General features: G+C 38.4%; 1 protein-coding gene across 1 annotated transcript in view; it reads left to right on the plus strand.

The window, feature by feature from the left end:
* Nucleotides 1-20,087, plus strand: part of vipr1b (vasoactive intestinal peptide receptor 1b) — a 78,691-nt gene that overhangs the window by 46,961 nt on the left and 11,643 nt on the right. Inside the window, 5 exon segments of the mRNA XM_067435427.1 lie at nt 5,433-5,492; nt 5,494-5,531; nt 12,977-13,112; nt 19,753-19,906; nt 20,026-20,086. Coding sequence (XP_067291528.1) covers nt 5,433-5,492; nt 5,494-5,531; nt 12,977-13,112; nt 19,753-19,906; nt 20,026-20,086 — 449 coding nt within the window.

Raw genomic sequence — 20,087 nt, forward strand, 5'->3', positions numbered from 1 at the left:
AGTAATTGTTTCTCATAGGGGCATACAGTAATTTTAACATCTATACTTTGGGTTTTCAACCCAAGGGCTGGGTAAATATAGGACACAACACATGTTGGGTTAAGTTTACCTTAGTAAATTGGGTTGTTTATTTAACCCAGAATAATGAGTTGATTTAACCCAGCATACAGATTAATTTTGACTATAATACTAACTTTTTTTTTTAACTTCATACATTAATTAATGTCTATGGATTCATTTAAAGGGATGGTTCACCCAAAAATGAAAATTCTGTCATCTTTCTTTGTTCTGCTTAATACAAAAGAAGATATTTTGAAGAATGTTCGTAACCAAACAGAGTGAGCCACCATTGACTACTACTGTCAAGCTTGTGTGTTTTGAGCTGTATGTTACTTTTTACGCTACATCACACCGATGATATTAATAAAATTAATATAATTATATGAAGAAAGACGCTGATACTAGTGTTTTACAGTAATGTCATATTACCTCAATTTAAAGTCTTCCGAAAACAGGTGCACTGCAACTGTCTGTGGATATAAATGAGTTGAAATTGTTTTCCATTTTTCAACTGTTGTAGGCGACACTGTTTACATCAAAATGTTCAATCAGAGAAAAGGTTAAAGGGATTGTTCCCCTAAAAATGAAATTCTGTCATAATTTACTCACCCTCAAGCGGTTCCAAACCTGCATGACTTTCTTCCTTTCTGTGTAGCCTAACACAAAAGATGTTAGGCAGTCTGTTCCCTGTTCCTTTTACTTTCATTGCATCTTTTCCAATGAAAGTGAATGGTGACTGAGACTTGTTCCGCTTTACATCTCCTTTTGTGTTCCACAGAAGAAAGAGAAAAAAATACTAGTACTAGTCAATGGTTGCTTTTTCTGATAAGTTACAAACATTCTTCAAAATATCTTCTTTTGTGTTCAGCAGTACAAAGAAACTCATATAGGTTTGGAACACCTTGAGGGTGAGTAAATGTTGACAGAATTTTCATTTTTTGGATGAACCATCTCTTTAAATCCTCTAAACTAAAAAAAAAATACTCAACACAACTATTGGCTTGCATGATAATTCGCTTATAGTTTCAAACATGCAAAATATCTTGGTCAAACTAGTGTTTTCAACTCCACTGGCATTATAAAACATCTTTTATACCTCATCTTGAAATCTTGAACTTTTAGCCCACACAAAGTGATCGTTCTCATGTCATATTGAGTGTTCCTCACTCCAAAAAAACCCAAGCTTTAACGTTTACCCTTTTTCAGTCAACCTCTTAGCCTCCTTTTCCAGCCTGCCTTTTATTGCCTGGTGCAAACTAACAAGTCCAAACATAATAGCTCCTTTATTTAGGGATGCACATTGGTGTCAGACCCTGGATGCATCTGTAAACATATAAATATGCCATCGTTAAAGCAGTTATTATATAACACGAAACGCCTTGATCTTTTGAGCAGAGTGTAGTTAAGTGAAGAGCAAATGACCTTTGCCCTTTAATGAAAGCTTTCCCAGCGTGTTTTCACATCAACAGGATGGGTAATCAGCACGCCCGGTCTTTTTCTGACCCACCGGGAATATGTGGGCATGGGACTTAAAAGGAATTTGATGTTCTTGTTGATGATGCTGCTGTTCAGGTTTTTATAGAGGGGGTTATTTAAAATACGCAGGTGAGTCTTTTAAAGCTTTGCGTAGGAGAGACAGCACAGTACCCATTCTTACCACAAAAAGATAACCTTGAGTAGGAATCCGCCTTTTCAGACATCAGGATCCGATAAAATGGACAAAAAGCCAGTGCACTGTGTAATGGTTGTTTTTAGTGTTTATGAAGGTTGTGAATGGTTGTGAAGGGGCAGTGAATGCATGTTTTGACCCCACTGTCATCATACATACTTTAAGCAGTGTGCTTTATAAAATACTGGCATACTACATATGAGCTACTTTTTTTAGACCAAGACTAAATGTTAAAAAATATAATACCATAATCAAAAGGTTTTATTCACTAGTACTGTCATTACGGACTTTTACAGAATTAAGTATTATTGAAACTTTTGAAAGAGGTTTCTTATGCTCCCCAAGTCTGCCTTTATTTGATCTAAAACACAGTAAAACTAGCCTGACAAGCCAGACCCACATCAAGATGTTTGGTCTGGGAACCAGGGCCGGCTCTAGCTCTTTGGTTGCCCTAGGCGAGATGGAGTCCCCCCCCCCCCCCCCCCCCCCCCCGCCCCCCCAAACCTATGCCCATGTAGAGAGTATTTGTACTTTTCATAACTAGCATGCATACGTTATCCACATTTATAATGTACTGGACTTTTGATATTTAAATGACATCCATATTTGTTATTGTAGATTTTTGTCAGTGAAGTTATGTTTGCAATATGTAGTAATATGTAGAAAACTAGCAAGTGATAGCTTAGTGACAATATTAATAATATTAATATTAGTTGATAATATTGATAATACTAAGTAAATTTATTTTGTTTGACGACTTATTGGCTAAGATCAGAAGACTAACCTCTAAACTGGGCTTTCTTTTAATCTTCTTCCTTTCTCTTTTTCCGTCCCATTGCATCCGCGGGTTTAGACACCTCATTTTTGATAAACGCACAAGATGAGCACTTGCCTGACCTAACGCCTGAACCGATGATCAATAATCACAATCAATTCAATCTAATAATCAGGTTGATAAGTACAGATCCTTCTAAAAAATGTGATAAAAGTTCATTATTTTCCATAATGTAATGATAAAAATTAAACTTTCATATATTTTAGATTCATTGCACACCAACTGAAATATTTCAGGTCTTTTATTATTTTAATACTGATGATTTTGGCATACAGCTCATGAAAACCCTAAATTCCTATCTCAAAAAATTAGCATATCATTAAAAGGTTCTCTAAACGAGCTATTAACCTAATCATCTGAATCAACTAATTAACTCTAAACACCTGCAAAAGATTCCTGAGGCTTTTAAAAACTCCCAGCCTGGTTCATTACTCAAAACCGCAATCATGGGTAAGACTGCCGACCCGACCCTGTCCAGAAGGCCATCATTGACACCCTCAAGCGTGAGGGTAAGACACAGAAAGAAATTTCTGAACGAATAGGCTGTTCCCAGAGTGCTGTATCAAGGCACCTCACTGGGAAGTCTGTGGGAAGGAAAAAGTGTGGCAAAAAACGCTGCACAACGAGAAGAGGTGACGGACCCTGAGGAGGATTGTGGAGAAGGACCGATTCCAGACCTTGGGGGACCTGCGGAAGCAGTGGACTGAGTCTGGAGTAGAAACATCCAGAGCCACCGTGCACAGGCGTGTGCAGGAAATGGGCTACAGGTGCCGCATTCCCCAGGTCAAGCCACTTTTGGGCTACAGAGAAGCAGCACTGGACTGTTGCTCAGTGGTCCAAAGTACTTTTTTTTAGATGAAAGCAAATTTTGCATGTCATATGGAAATCAAGGTGCCAGAGTCTGGAGGAAGACTCGGGAGAAGTAAATGCCAAAATGCCTGAAGTCCAGAGTTTCAAGTACCCACAGTCAGTGATGGTTTGGGGTGCCATGTCAGCTGCTGATGTTGGTCCACTGTGTTCTATCAAGGGCAGGGTCAATGCAGCTAGCTATCAGGAGATTTTGGAGCACTTCATGCTTCCATCTGCTTGAAAAGCTTTATGGAGATGAATATTTCGTTTTTCAGCACGACCTGGCACCTGCTCACAGTGCCAAAACCACTGGTAAATGGTTTACTGACCATGGTATTACTGTGCTCAATTGGCCTGCCAACTCTCCTGACCTGAACCCCATAGAGAATCTGTGGGATATTGTGAAGAGAAAGTTGAGACACAAGACCCAACACTCTGGATGAGCTTAAGGCCGCCATCGAAGCATCCTGGGCCTCCATAACACCTCAGCAGTGCCACAGGCTGATCGCCTCCATGACACGCTGCATTGAAGCAGTCATTTCTGCAAAAGGATTCCCGACCAAGTATTGAGTGCATAACTGAACATAATTATTTGAAGGTTGACTTTTTTGTATTAAAAACACTTTTCTTTTATTGGTCGGCTGAAATATGCAATTTTTTTGAGATAGGACTTTTGGGTTTTCATGAGCTGTATGCCTAAATCATTAGTATTAAAACAATAAAAGACCTGAAATATTTCAGTTGGTGTGCAATGAATCTAAAATATATGAAAGTTTATTTTTTATCATTACATTATGGAAAATAATGAACTTTTATTACCTATGCTAATTTTTTGAGAAGGACCTGTAAATACACGTGTGGCTGAGGGGGCGCCCTATGATGATCATGTTTAATAAACATTATGTTGTATTTCTTTTGTTTCGATTCTATGCTTAATGGGAAGTAATGGGCGGCATTAGAGGGCGCTCGCGCCCCCAACACAATTGTCGCCCTAGGCAACCCCCTAGCTCGCCTATAGAAAACGCCTGCCCTGCTGGGAACTCACCGTTGACAGGGCTCAATCCAAAGGGCGGGATAAACGGTTGTCTTTTGAATTCCCTCTGCACACGATAGGATGGCGCTACAACCAAACAGGGCAACGAAGAAGGTAAAGCCGTATCTGGTCGGCAAAACTACGATAACGTCTTCCTTTCTTAAGAATGACTTCAGTACCGTTCTGCTTAACAACAAGTCTTCCAGAGTACAAGTAGCAAGCCGAACCGTCGCAACCATGCCCTCGTTATGTTAAGCCCACCCACAGACTCTATACATGATGTGATTGGCCTGATGAGAGTTTGTTTTGTGGTTTTTGGTCCCGAGACACAATAGCACTGAGTCCATTTAATAACACTTCGAATCCATTTAAAACATCTTTAAATCAGCAACAAGGTTGATTTTAAAAATGTATCTGGCATCGTGACAGACATAGTCACTTTGAACTGACGTATAGAAAAGCGCAATTAATTCTTCAGAATTAATGGTGTACATAAATAATAAGTTACATTGCTATCTGACCTGGCATTTATAATAAATCACTTTTAGTCATTTTCGTGGACACCACAACCCTGACACTGTGATAGTTGAATTTTCAGCATCTTTACTTCAGTCGTCAGTGTCACATGATTCTTCAGAAATCATTCTAATGATGATTTGCTGCTCAAGAAACATTTCTGATTATTATCAATGTTGAAAACAGTTGTGCTGCTTAATATTTTTGTGAAAATCTACTATTGAATCTGAAAATCTACCATTGAATATAATATTTTGATGAAAAGAAAGTTTAAAAGAACAACATAAATATGAAATAAAAATCTTTACTTGATCAATAAAATCAGTTAAAGCATTAGTTTCCTTCCAATTTTTTTTTTTTACTGACCCCAGACTTTTGCATAATTTAAAAATGCGAGCTGACATGGTTGTTTAAACTGATTACAGAGCTGTTTTAACTAGTGAACACATATTCTTTCTTTTCTTTTGCAGGATAGTTTCTTCAGATCAATAAAGATTGGCTACACCATTGGACACAGTGTTTCTCTTATTTCTCGTCACTACTGCCATTGTAATACTTTGTATATTCAGGTAAGAAATTCAACATTTGTCAAAACTATGCTAACATAGTAGGTTATGTTCAGTCGATTATGTTCTTATGTTCTTGTGGTTACACTTTATTTTTAAGTTGTCTTTGTTACAGTGTAAATATACATTTAAACAGTGAGAAATATTAATGGGTTACACTTTATTTTAAGGTGTCATTACTACAGTGTAATTATATACTTAAATAATGAGTAATATTAATTAAAGGGGTGGTTCTGTGTTTTTTTTCTAGGCTTAGTTGTGTTTATTGGGTGCAGTAAAACATGTCTTAATACTTATTATTTTTAAAACTCTGTATTTTTCTTATATATTTGACCTTTATTCCACACCGCTGTCTCCACTGTCCTTTGAACGGCTCGTTTGCTTCCTGCTTCTATGAAGCCCATCCCTCTGAAAAACCCAATCTTGTCTTAGATTGGTTAGACGGCCAAATGTAGTTTCCTGTATTTTTATTGGCTGAAGTGCCAAGCACAGGTTGTCTGGAAATGCCACGCCCCTTACCATTACGGGCAGAAGTCAAATCTGGGGCAGTGTTTATGTTAATAGCAAGGGTTTATGATGTCACCAACCCAGGAAGAAGCTTGTTGTAGTCCAAACCGGCCGTTTTTGTAGGCAAAAAACTGCCGTAACTTTAAAAGACAATATCTCCGTTTGCATTGAACTTTCAGCGCTGTAACTTTGCAGATACTGTTTATGCTCAAGCAGCAACATTACACACTAACTAAAGTTAACAAAGTGAAATCGCATGCAACCACCTCTTTAACTACATGTGCTTACTATAGGGTTAGGGTAGGATTAAAATTTGGTTGAGGGTTAGTTGCATGTAATTATGCATAATTTAATTACTATGGTAAGTACATGTAACATATAGAACAAGGACACTGTAAAGAACACCGAAATGCACCAAGGGGTGTCATGGAGTGAGTCACTAAATCACTGAAGCTGTCGAGGATTAAACAGCGAGCAACATGCTTCTGTTGTGAGACTATAGTGATCTATCTGACTCACTAGAAGCAGAAAGCCCTGCTAATGACAGAGATAAGAGCTTTCTTACATGTATTTTCCAACACACACATTTCATCTAGACCAAAGGACACTCTCCACCATTAGAGAATAATTTCAGTGCATTGCTCATAAATAAACCCAGTGATACTTTGAACTACAAAAACAATTTAAAACCATTTATCAGCACCAAGTTAGCATTCAAATAGCATAAGCAACATTATTTATGTATGAATTAAACATTGCATATATTTGTAATGGATTAGACTTTTAATGATGCTACTCCGGTGGATGATTCATTTTTGACATGGCTCATTACTCTGACATGCTCATTACAGTAACAGCTATGGATGCAGCTTGATTTCTGAAATGGAAACCAGGGACTCCTAGTTCAATTGTCAAAATACTATCACTAAAATAACAGTTGTATTTAATAAAAAAGAGGACAATACATTTTGAATGTTTTGTTTTTTAATTGTTCAGGTATTGCTTCTTAAACTAAGCTCATGCTAAAGGGAAGTACTCGTCAAAGTTTTGATTGAACTAAGTAATTTATTTGAGTTGGCTCTACTCAAACCAATTAATTATTTTTAGTGTTAGGGTTTACAGTGAGAAGAAAGGATCTCGGGAGTACACATAGACTTCACATTCTTTCGATTTTTCCGGCAAAATGTCCTGAATCCTTCAAATAAAAATCACTCAACAGGCTTTTATAGAAAAGGAAATTGGGGAATGTCTAATTTTTAAGCTTCTTTAGCAGCTGTTCACTCATCTGCGAAAAAAAAAAAAAAAAAAAAAAGATGAATACATACAAATTATTACACATAGCCCCTTTAAAATATTCACTGCTGGTAACCAACAGGCTATGTTGGTCAGGCTTATTTACACTATATATGCAGGCTGTTTAGAATGTACTGTAAAATGGGGACATTTTTGGGGACAGGACGGCGTTGGGCCGATACCACTTAATTTGTTTTCGATGCGATACCGATACTTTCAAGGCCAGTATCACCGATATCGATACCGATATCAATAACAATATTGATACTTCTAAACTAAACGTTTTAATTATTACATTCATTATATTATTACATTTACTAAGAGTAAAATGGGTAAAGATAACCATTTAACATATTTGAAAGGTATTTTAACATTCAGTATGCCTTAATTGCAGCTTATTAGATCATATTTTTGTTTACACATAGTTAAAATGTTTACTTGTAGTGTTAACCATCGAAATCTACAAATTACGGTAGTAATAAACCATGGTTCATTTTCATAAGGGACTGGGTGATGGGACGTTCCACCCATAAAATGCATCCTTTTTATTCTTATAGTGTATGATTTATATTAACATTACAGAATAAAACATGATCAAAATCAACGTTTAACATTAAATATATTAAATAATTAAAGAGTGTAATTGCACTATGGCTACAATTTCTAATTGTTTATTGTGAATTAACTCAAACAAATGTTTTTCTGTATTCTAATGAGCATTGTTCTGGGCTGTGTTTCCAAAAGCATCTAAGGTTTCTTTATGATATAGTTTTGGGAAATGTTTTTTTTTTGTTGAGTATCAATACTTTTTGATGCTCACATCAGTATGGATATATGGATACTTCATATCAATACGCCCATCCCTAGACTGCGTCTGGTCCTGGTTTTTGGTGATGTTCACCCTAGTAAGAGACTGACCTATAAAAATGCACAAGTTCTGCTGTAAACAGTCATAAACGGATACTTTCAGCAACTCACAGCACACTTATTACAGCGTAAATCCTCCCTGGAGCATCATGAGGGTTAAGTGCTTTGCTCAAGGGTACAAATATGAAAGTTCACGGCTTTTTCCTTCTGATTACCAACCCAAGCTTTGACTACACCACAACCCACCCTAAATGCTGTCATTCCCATCAGTAACAAGGTTCATGCGTATCACAGTATATGGCAGAGCAGCACTACTCCTCAGTAAATCTGCTCATGTTCAGCTCTGGAGAAATGTAATCAGTCCTAATCCCATCTCTTAACACTATCTGCACTCAAGCCGAAGGCTTAAGCAGTCTTAACTGAGACTATATCAGTCTGATGTGGGATTTCAGGGACTGACAGGGGCTGAAGACCTGATCACACCTCAGGTTATTATTGCTGGTTTGAACACTTGCTCCCACTCCATTGAATGACTCAGGTCACAAGTTGGCATTGCTTGGTGGAAACACAGTTTGTGGTCTAATTAAATTGTTCCCTTGCCCAAAAACTTTTTTGTAGTGTCTAAATCTGTCAGTGGTATATGTCAAGGTGATCCTACAGATGGCCACACACTAGAGACGCAACATAGACCTGTGGGTTTGAAAAATCATGCTGATAGCGTCAGATCACAGCATGAGAAATGAGCAAACAAGAGACATCATGCCTGTGCATGAGTGCTAGGTTAAAGGAAACACTGATTTGACCTTTAAATCAAGTGAATGTAAAGTTATAGTCAGTCAGTGAAAACTACAATGTTATGCAATGGCAAGTTATATAAAAACAAACACTTAATTTATCACTGGGTTACATGTGTTTTTGAATACTTATTTCAATGTTATTGTCCATACACTGTTGATTTTACTGAACTAAACATATTTTGTTTATCCAATTGATTTGTCCAGTGTATTTGAATCGACAAAATTAAAAATGTTTCAACTTTGGGTAAAACTAAAAATATTTACAAGAAATTTCATAAAATATCCAAACCTGGGGCTGGATCCTATAGTAACCACAAAAGCGAGTTTCACTGATTTCCACCTGCTATAATGTGGAATATTTTTCATCTCAGCAGGCTTTTGCCACAAAAAACAAAACAATTGGATTTCATGGAGTAATCAATAGTAACTTTTACACACATTGTTTAGATTGCATCTTACTGGACACCTAATTGTAACAAATTGAAGCAAGACATCACCACTGAAGCCAAACAAATGAAAATTCAATACCATAAGTCAAAAAAACAGACACAAAACAAGTTCAAGGAACTCAATATGAACAGACTTTTCAATAAAGAAATTGGTAGAAAAAAGAAAGACTGGTAATACTTTAAAATAAGGTCTCATTTGTTAGCATTAGTCAACTACATTAGTTAACATGAACAAACAATGAATAATACTTCTACATTTATTAATCTCAGTTAATGATATCTCAGCATTCGCTCCAAAAGTATTGGGACACCCCTTGAATACATTGATTTCAGGTGTTCCAATCCCTTCCATGGCCACAGGTGAATAAAATCAGGCACCAAGGCATGCAGACGGCTTTTTAACAATGTCTATAAACATTTGTTTAAAAAAATATATAAAAAAATGCCTCGCTCTCAGGAGCTCAGTGAATTCAAGCATGGTACCGTGATCAGTTGCTACCTGTACAATGTCTATTTTTAAAATTTCCTCACTACTAAATATTCTATGGTCAACTGTTAGTGGTAAAATAACAATGTGAAAGCAATTGGGAACAACAACAACTCAGCCACAAAGTGATAGGCTAAGGCACACAGTGCGCAGAAGTCGCCAACTTTCTGCAGAGTCAACAGCCACTGACTGCATTGTGTCAAGTGTAAAGTTTGGTGGAGTGTCAAGTGTAAAGTGTTTTAGTTTAAGGGGATTATGGTGTGGGGTTGTTTTTAGTGGTTGGTCTGGGGTTTGTTTCATGTGAACTCCGGTACGGACATTTTCCTGGACCGTTCCCACCTGGTGGAATGACCTGCCGATTTCAATTCGTGCTGCCGAGTCTGTAGCCATTTTTAAAAAACATCGTAAGACACATCTTTTCCATTTGTACTTGACCAATACAGAATAGCACTTACTGATCACCACAGCAACGACCAAAAAGCACACACTCCTGGAACATATCTACGTCTCTCATCCGGATTTGTGCCTTCAGGCGGGTATGTTACGTAGTTATCATAACTATCAGAATCCAGTATTCTGTATTTTGCGTACGTGAGTTTTTGTTGTAGATGGCTATTGCTGCGCGTTTAGCTAGAATGCCATACAAAACCAACCCATTGGGCCACTGAATCTGCATTAACGACAACAGCTGGGGCAACAGCCTTAGTCCTAATGGGTTGTTATCATAGCTATCAAAATCCAGTGTTCTGTATTTTGCGTACGTGAGTTTTGTTGTAGATGTCTAAAAAAAAAAAAAAAAAAAAAAAAAAAATTGTTGTGTATTGTGCTAATTAATTGAGATTTCTTACAGCTCTTACAGGTTGTTGGCCTTGTCTGTTTCTTTGCTTCTATTACTCTCCCCTTTTTTTTGTAAGTCGCTTTGGATAAAAGCGTCTGCTAAATGATTAAATGTAAATGATTAAATGGTACGGTTCGCTGCTGATGTGAGTGCAATCATACTAAAGTGCGGAAGTGAACCGCTATTAATGACGTATGATTTGATAAAAATGTGTGTTTTGTGTGGTTTTCACTCATTTACCTCAGCGTCACTGACATACTGCAAGCAGAGAGCTGTAAATCTAATTTCTGCTCGTCTTCGCCATTCTTTAGAGCATTTGCAGTGCATTCGTGGCGAATAGACGCAAGTACCATTACGTACAGAACCAACGGTTCAAAAACAAAAATATAAAAGTGACGGGAGCAATGCTATGCATTTCGCCACCTTCCTGCTGGCTGTCGTTACTAAGCAACCAGGTAAACAGCTGCTGCTTTGATGACGCAAGCAAACCCCGGTTCGGACCCAAATAATATATATGAACACAGTCCAGCGGGGGCAGGGGCAGGGGCAGGGGCAGGGGCAGGGGCAGGGGCAGGGGCAGGGGCAGGGGCAGGGGGAGGGGGGAGCAATTGAACTCGGAACAAACAATTCAGAACTAACTGAATTGGTCCTGGCAATCAAACCAAGTGTGAAAGCACCCTTAATGCTTCTGCGTACCAAGACATTTTTGGCAATTTCATGCTCCCAACTTTGTGGTAACAGTTTGGGGATAGCTCTTTCCTGTTAAAACATGACTGCATACCAGTGCACAAAGCAAGGTCCATACAGACATAGATGAGCGAGTTTAGTGTGGAAGAACTTGACTGCCCTACACAGAGTCCTGCCTTAAACCGATAGAACACCTTTGGGATGAATTAGAGCGGAGACTGCGAGCCAGGCCTTCTCGTCCAACATCAGTGCCTGACCTCACAAATGCACTTCTAGAAGAATGGTCAAAAATTCCCATAAACACACTCCCAAACCTTGTGGAAAGCTTTCCCAGAAGAGTTGAAGCTGTTATAGCTGCAAAGGGTGGGCCAACTCTATATTAAAACTAAGAATTAAGAATGGGATGTCATTAAAGTAATTTAATGTGCATGTAAAGAGAGGTGTCCCAAAAACTTGTGGCTTTATAGAGTACATTTAATACAATGTACTAATACAAGTTCAAAAGTTCTATACATTACTGTTAATGCTCTGAACTAACGTGAACATGAACATTTGAAATATATAAATGTATATATAAATTATATTTTGTTCGGTTGAACTTTATTTACTTGAACTTTTGTTGTTTGTTTACTAAGCAGCACAACTGTCTGTTTTCAACATTGATGACAATAAGAAATGTTTCTTCAGCACCAATTCATTAGAATTTGTGACACTGAAAACTGGAGATTGTAACAATATTCCACAATGTTACCTTTTTTATATATATAAAAAAATGTGACAATGGGATTTATTTAGATTATTTTGATAGGAAACCCAGCAATCAGTTTGCAAAAAGGGGATTATTGTCTTGTATTGTGTTATAATCTAACAGTCTTTACAGCATGGCAGCTTTGTATATACAGTATGTCAGTATTTGAGAGTATGACTCATACTGTGGAATTAATCTTTTCTTTGCACCAGTGCACAAAAAGAATCCAGTGTTTAAACAAAGTGTCCACTGTTTTAAAAGTGTGGTGTATTGACAATATAAACAAAATAAATAATGTTTTATGGTGTTCTGGGATATCATAGTACCTCTATAAAGAATAGTTCCCCCATAAAATGAATATTATGGCATTTACTCACTCTTGTATTCCTCCAAACCCATATGATTTACTTTCTTCCATAGTGTGGTCAGTATTTTGACTGCGTGCCATAGCTTGATCATTTTAAATCAGGATGTTGGACATTAAATGAGCTACCTTGAATTTTAAATCAGATTTTCGGAATCCCCCTGTTTATGGTGAGTAGAAATGTGTGTGAAATGGGCAGCACAATGCAACACATTATCTGTTTAACGAACCTTTTTCAAGGCCCAGAAAGCTCAATTAGGATTTCATTCGTAGTGTAATTAGCTGTCATTTTTCCCGTTATTAGTTCCAAGGACGGGGTGTAATTAGGGGGCAGGGGACTTCTCAATCAGCTTAACATATTTTAGATTCAGTCTGTAAGTGAGGCTGATTGCATTCCTTGTTTTCCCTCAGGAAACTCCACTGCACGCGTAACTACATCCACATGCACCTGTTCGTGTCCTTCATTTTGAAAGCCGTTTCTGTCTTCGTCAAAGATGCGGTGCTGTATGATGTTGTTCAAGAGTCTGACAACTGCTCCACTGGCTCTGTAAGTTCATTATTGCACAGTCTATTCATTTATTTTCCTGTGGATACCTCAGCAGTCTGTAATAGTTTCAGTTAGAAAAGCATGTGAGATCCACATGCTGCAAACCAAGTATTCATCTAACAATATTAGTAATCAACGTAAATATAGTCTATCCCAGCTGATCACGTTTACATTTTTTTATACTCACGGGTCTCGTGGTGTGTTAACAGAAGTGTCTTGTGGCCTCTCAACTGTTATGTCTGCTGCTAAACATCCATGGGCATAACTTCACACTCACTGCTGAATGTATTGCTGTTGGTGACCTCTGTTTGAACCAGCTTGCCAAAATGCTTGTTCCAGTCATTCTGGATGGCGTGTACTCCCAATGCTATTGTTGTAGCCCCTCAAGGCAATTCAATTTCACAGAATTTTCTCTCACAACTTTGCCAAATCACAAGATGTGATGTGAATTTTGGGGGATTTTTTTTACACTGACAAAATAGGGTATTCATTTTGTGCTAGTTTCACACTGTGCACTGTTTGCTACACTGTAAAAAAATATTGTTGGTTTAACTTAGAACAGTAAGTAACCTGCGGTTGCCTTCAAATTTTGAGTTTATTGAAATCAAAAAATTGAGTTAATACAAAAAAAGGAAATTGGTTTAAAGGTGGGGTAAGTGCTTACTGGTAACCGTTGTTGGTATTTTAAATCACCAAAACAAACAAATCACCCCTATTTTGATAGCGCCGCCCCACACATACGTAACCCAGAGGCATCAACGGCTATGGCAGAATCTCTGTGTATCTAATCCAGTTCGAATATTCAATGAAAAGTCATCCCTTCTATCACAAAAACACAAACCGTTCTTGTGAACAACTCGATAGTACACAAGCACACAGTCCAGCTAACGACATATTACAATTATGACAAGATTAGAGATAGCGATCAAACTGTTCTCATGAACAACTCTATAGAACACAAGCACGACAGTCCAGCTAACGACATATTACAATTATGACTGTATAAGGGTTATATAGATCATGAAAAGAGTAAGCAAACATATATTAGGAGTACAGTATCTTACTTGTCGGAGACATTGTTAGAGCTGATGCCATACGGTGTGGAAATGAACGGGTCTTTATCATCGCTGAAGTGAGACATAATACGATCGCAAATGGACTAACAAGCGAACATGACACACGAGCATATTCAAGCAGCATATATTAGGCTAGTTCTCGGCTAATGTCCGTCATGTGTGACTCGGTGTTGAATAATGACGTGCACAGAGCGAGAGCAAGCGCTCTTCTCCCCATCAATAGTAGACACGCCCCTTACCTGCTGATTGGCTACAAATTTGTTATTCCACTCGGCCCGTGTCCTTTTTCTAAAACTGTTTTGAAATAAGACTTACCCCACCTTTCATAAATAGAAACTTAAAATATTATTGTATCCGAACCAAATTTGATGAATCATGAAAATAGCACAATTTGGCATGTTTCACTGCATTATCACAAATAAAACACACAATTAACTAATATTCTTACAAAATCTTTTCATAATATTTTAATAAAGTTGTCGATACTCAAAAAAAAATCATTGTATTAACTCACATTTTTTATTTCAATAAACTCAAAATTTTAAGGCAACCAGGTGACTTTTTGTTGTTGTAATTACACTGTAGTGCTCCCAATAAGCTTGTTGTCTAGTTCAACTAGTAATTTCCAGAAACTCCACAGGACCAAAGCTTTGACTAGAATCACCAGCTAGGTTTTGCTTAAACCAACACCATACTAGTCCCAATCAGCCAACAAGCATTTGTGAAAGCAGGTAAAAGATGGGCTGTGGAAAAATTCTAGCTATAAAAGCAGGTAAAAGAGTAACAGGGACAAATTTTAAATTAGACCATGCAAGTAAAACAGCAAAACAAGTGAAAATATTTAACAAAAATATTTAAAAAATGGTAAAAGAGGAACAGTGACCAAATCAATATTAGACAAGTAAAATAGGTAAAAGCGTTTGAGATTTCAACAATTGTTTTCTTTCACGCCTTACAGAGCCTATAGATAACAATGCTTACATTTATATAAAGAACGACTAGGCAGTTAAAAACGCCCATAAAAAAATCTCACATCACTTTCTTTTAAAAACTTTATCTGCATATAAAAATATGACTATTCTACTGTGGTATCATTGAATATTAACTGCTAGGTTATGTGTCAAGCTGCCTTATTAACGTTATTCTCACCTTTAAATAACAGTAGGCCCATGGGGAATGGCAGAATGACTGATTGCCGGAAAACAGTGTTACAAAAAGTATTAGTCGCAGTGGTTTTATGCATGATACATAATACATGCATTATAAATTGCAGTTGAGAGGTTCGTCTCAGCAGAAGGTGGTTTGTTCGCCATTTGTGTGGTTGAGCCTGCGGCAAAAGCTTTCTATCTATTTCAGGGGCCACGTGCCCTGAGCAAGAGGCTGCGGCTCTCAGAGTAATTTGGGATGATTTGTGTGCATTAGAACTATGAGCCGAATCCATTCATCCTGCGCCGCCTCATTTTACAAGCCCAAAAGGAGAAAGCATCGTTCAGAGCCTTCTGCTGTCTAAACTGTCGATTGATTCATCCATCCAATTCTTTTCTTCTGCCTGTAAGGCATGCACTCTCATTTTGAGCGTGTTGCAGAGAGGAACAGAGTTTAAGATGTGTGAATCTTTCTATCATCCTCAGCTCAAAGAAGTATTTTTAGAAAGACAGAGTTTTATTGTTATGTATAAAACTACATGTTTTCAGAATCAAGGTGGGTGTCAGTCTTTTGGAAACCCTTTATAATTAGAGTCCACCAGACCATTAGGTGCTTTCAGGAACACTACTGTTAAAGGTTTAAGGCTGGTAAGATTTTAAAATGTTTTTGAAAGAAGTTAATCTCACTCTTATTCTCACCAAGGCTGCATTTATTTGATAACAAATAGAGAAAACATTAATATTGTAAATTTTTTACAATTGTTCTATTTGAAACTCTTACTCAAACTCAAAACTTTTGAACAGTAGTGTATGTACATGGCAAGGAAAGAAAAATGTAAGAATTTGGGGGTTATTCATTTTACAGGGTTCTGTATGGAAGTAAAACCATGGCAAATGTATTTATATTGCACTAACTAAAAAATACATCCATTGGATTAACAGTGCTTGCATTTTAATGCATTGCCATTTCAGGGTCTGCAATTCAACATTGTTGTATATTTAAGCTGGGAATATTACAATTCAAAACATTTCACCTCCATATTCCATATTCACCTTCCATAATTCACTTCCAAAATATCTGTTTAAAAATAGAACCTATAATATTGAATATTCTGCCGAATTAATAATAAAACTTTATCTGAAATGTTTTAAATTGAAAAATCATAGGTTAAATATACAGTGCATCCGAAAAGCGCTTCACTTTTTCCACATTTTATGTTACAGCCTTATTTCTAAATGGATTAAATTAACATTTTTTTCCCCTCAACTTTACAATATCCCTGAATGACAATGTGAAAGAAGTTTGTTTGACATCTTTGCAAATGTATTAAAAATAATGTTCAGTTTCCACTAATCATCCTTGAGATGTTTCTACAACTTTATTGGTTTATTGATATGGTCTAAATTCAGTTTATTGAACATGATTTGGAAAGGCACACACCCATCTATATAAGGTCCCACAGTTAACAGTGTATGTCAGAGCCCAAGCCAAGCAATGAAGTTCAAGGAATTGTCTATAGACCTCACAGACAGGATTGTATCGAGGCACAGATCTGGGGAAGGGTACAGAAACATTTCTGCAGCATTGAAGGTACCAATGAGCACAGCGGTCTCCACCATCCGTAAATGAAAGAAGTTTGGAACCACCAGGACTCTTCCTAGAGCTGGCCGCTCGGCCAAATTGAGTTATCAATGGAGAAGGGCCTTAGTCATGGAGGTGACAAAAAGAACAACCATCCCTGTCAGGCCTGTATGGTAGAGTGGCCAGACAGCACATGACAGCCTGCCTGGAGTTTGCCAAAAGGCACCTGAAGGACTCTCAGACCATGTGAAACTAAAATCTCTGGTCTGATGAAACAAAGATTGAACTTTTTTGGTCTGAATGCCAAGCGTCAAATGTCTGGATGAAACCAGGCATCGCTCATCACCTGGCCAATTCCATCCCTACAGTGAAGCATGGTGGTGGCAGCATCATGCTGTGGGGATGTTTTTCAGCGGCAGGAACTGGGCGACTAGTCTCAGGATTGTGGGAAAGATGAATGCAGCAATGTACGGAGACATCCTTGATGAAAACCTGCTCCAGAGAGCTCTGGACTGGGGCGAAGGTTCATCTTCCAACAGGACAACTATCCTAAGCACACAGCCAAGATAACAAAGGCATGGCTATGGGACAACTCTGTAAATGTCCTTGAGTGGCCCAGCCAGAGCCCAGACTTGAACCTGATTGAACATCTCTGGAGAGATCTGAAAATGGCTGTTCACCAATGCTCCCCATCCAACCTGACAGGTTGACAGGTCCTGCAAAGAATGGGAGAAACTGCCCAAAAATAGGTGTGCCAAACTTGTAGCATCATACTAAAAAAGACTGTAATGAAGCCCCTGAAGGGGCTTCAACAAATTATCAAGCAACGGCTGTAAATACTTATGTACATGTGATATTACTTGTTTTTTTAGTTTTAATAAATTTGCAAAGATTTCAAACAAACTTCTTTCACATTGTCATCAAGGGTTATTGTTATAACACGGGCACCCGCTCACGGATGACTGTCCACATACACATAAAAAAACGTAAACAAAACCATAACATAAAGTCCAGGCCTGGTCCTCTCTCATCCTTCACTGGTGTCGCTCGTCCTTATATGCCTCCGAGCTCCCTTATGAGATGACTCGAAACCGGTGTGGCTCACAGGTGACGCTCATTTGCTCTCACGCCACGGTCTCGCTCGCTCCTCCCATGTCTCTCAATCGTCCACCTCGCCACAGGCAGATAAACGCAAGTGCCATGACGTACTGAAGCTTCAAAAACAAAAATATAAAAGTGAGGTGAGCAACGCTATTCATTTTGCCACCTTTTCACCTGCCATAGTTACCAAGCAACGGAGTAAACAGCTGCTGCTTTGATGACGCAAACGCACCCCTGTTTGGAACCAAATAATATAATATGAACACAGTCCACTCCAGTGGAGGCAGGGGGAGGGGGGAGCAATTGAACTCAGGTTCGGTACAGGCAATTAAACCAAGTGTGAAAGCACACTTATTCTCCATGTGTTTGTAGTCCTGGGCTAGCCTAGAAATCTAGACACACCCTAGCGGCAGCAAATCTAATCTGCCCGCGAGTGTCGTCTTGCAATTCTCAATACACTTCTGAGCTGTAATCGCCAAACTCTTGCCGGGCCAATCACATCATGTATAGAGTCGGTGGGCGGGGCCATAATGATGACGGCCGAGTTGCGTTTGCGTGCTTCTAGTAAACACAGAAACTGGCGAATGGTGGTCTTTCGAATCAGCTTTGACCGCAACTCTGGAAGACTTGGAGTTAAGCATTTCTCTGAGAAAAGAACAAAGAACGGCACTGAAGTCATTCTTAAGTAGGGAAGATGAGTTTTGCCGACCGGATACGGCGAATGTTTAATCTATCAACGAGCTCTGCTTCACCTTCATTGCTCTGGTTGGTTGTAGCGCTATCCTATCACGTGCAGAGGGAGTTTGAAAGACAACCGTTTATCCCGCCCCTCGGATTGAGCCCTGTCTATGGTGAGTTTCCAGACCAAACATCTTGATGTGAGTCTGGCTTGTCAGGCTAGTCCTGGGCCAGTTTGTTGTCAATTATCACAGCGTTCCTGTCGTGTCCTGCTCCATGACTCGTCTTGCTCTGCCCTGCTGGTGTGTTTGGATCCAAAGTTTTACCTGAAACTCTCATTTACTAAAAAGCCTGTTGTTCCTGCATTCTGAGTTCTCATCCCTTACCTCAAACCCGACACTAGAGGCCTCTCCATGGTAGTTTTGTTTATATTGAAGAGTCAGAAGTTAGGAGTCATTATTAATTCCTTCTGCTCTTGAGCATGAAGACATGGCATTTTCAGCGTGATGCTGGATCTTTGCTCTTTACTTTTTGCCTTCAACCACTTACACCCTCCTGTCTGATTTCATTCCATTGTGTTTGTCTCAATGTTATTTGTTTATAGTCTTCCTCCAGTCTGCCTGCCATGTCTCACTGTCCTCCCGCAACAAACTCCTCTGTGCCTCCCACTGGTTTTACCCAAACAGAACCCCTGCTTTTATGAAAGCCTATATTACCAGTTCTTAAATTGTTATTCTGGAAGTTAGAGGAACCCAAAAAAAGGGGAGCACTAACTAGGCAATACATAACATGCATAATTGCCTACAATGATTAGAGTTTGTAATGTGTAATCACTCAATGTCAGTACTCAATATATGCAGTTAGTTATTTGGAAACTATCTAAAATGATCATTGTTACATATATGCATATTCAGTCGCACTGCAGCAAGGATATAATACAATTTGTTATCATCGTGGTAATTATCAGGGTACACCTACACTCCGCTAAAAGATGAGCACTCAAAGGTGTGAATGACTTCTTCAAAGTCATTTCCATTTCCATTGTCTCTGATTTTCAGGTTGGCTGCAAAGCTGTGATTGTCTTTTTCCAGTATTGCATTATGGCAAGCTTCTTCTGGCTCCTAGTGGAAGGTCTGTATCTTCATGCTCTGTTGGCCGTCTCCTTCTTCTCAGAGAGGAAGTACTTCTGGTGGTACATTCTGATTGGTTGGGGTAGGTGTCATAGTATTTATGTGGATCTTTATTAATCTCCTTACTCACCCTTTTGTTAACATTTGACATACTGATTACGTCAGGAACCTACTCAAAGCAATTATTTTATCTTACTGTAGGAGGCCCAACGATTTTCATCATGGCTTGGAGCTTCACCAAGGCGTACTTTAAAGATGTGGGG

This window comes from Pseudorasbora parva, chromosome 24 (genome assembly GCF_024679245.1).
Source record: "Pseudorasbora parva isolate DD20220531a chromosome 24, ASM2467924v1, whole genome shotgun sequence".
NCBI lineage: Eukaryota > Metazoa > Chordata > Actinopteri > Cypriniformes > Gobionidae > Pseudorasbora > Pseudorasbora parva.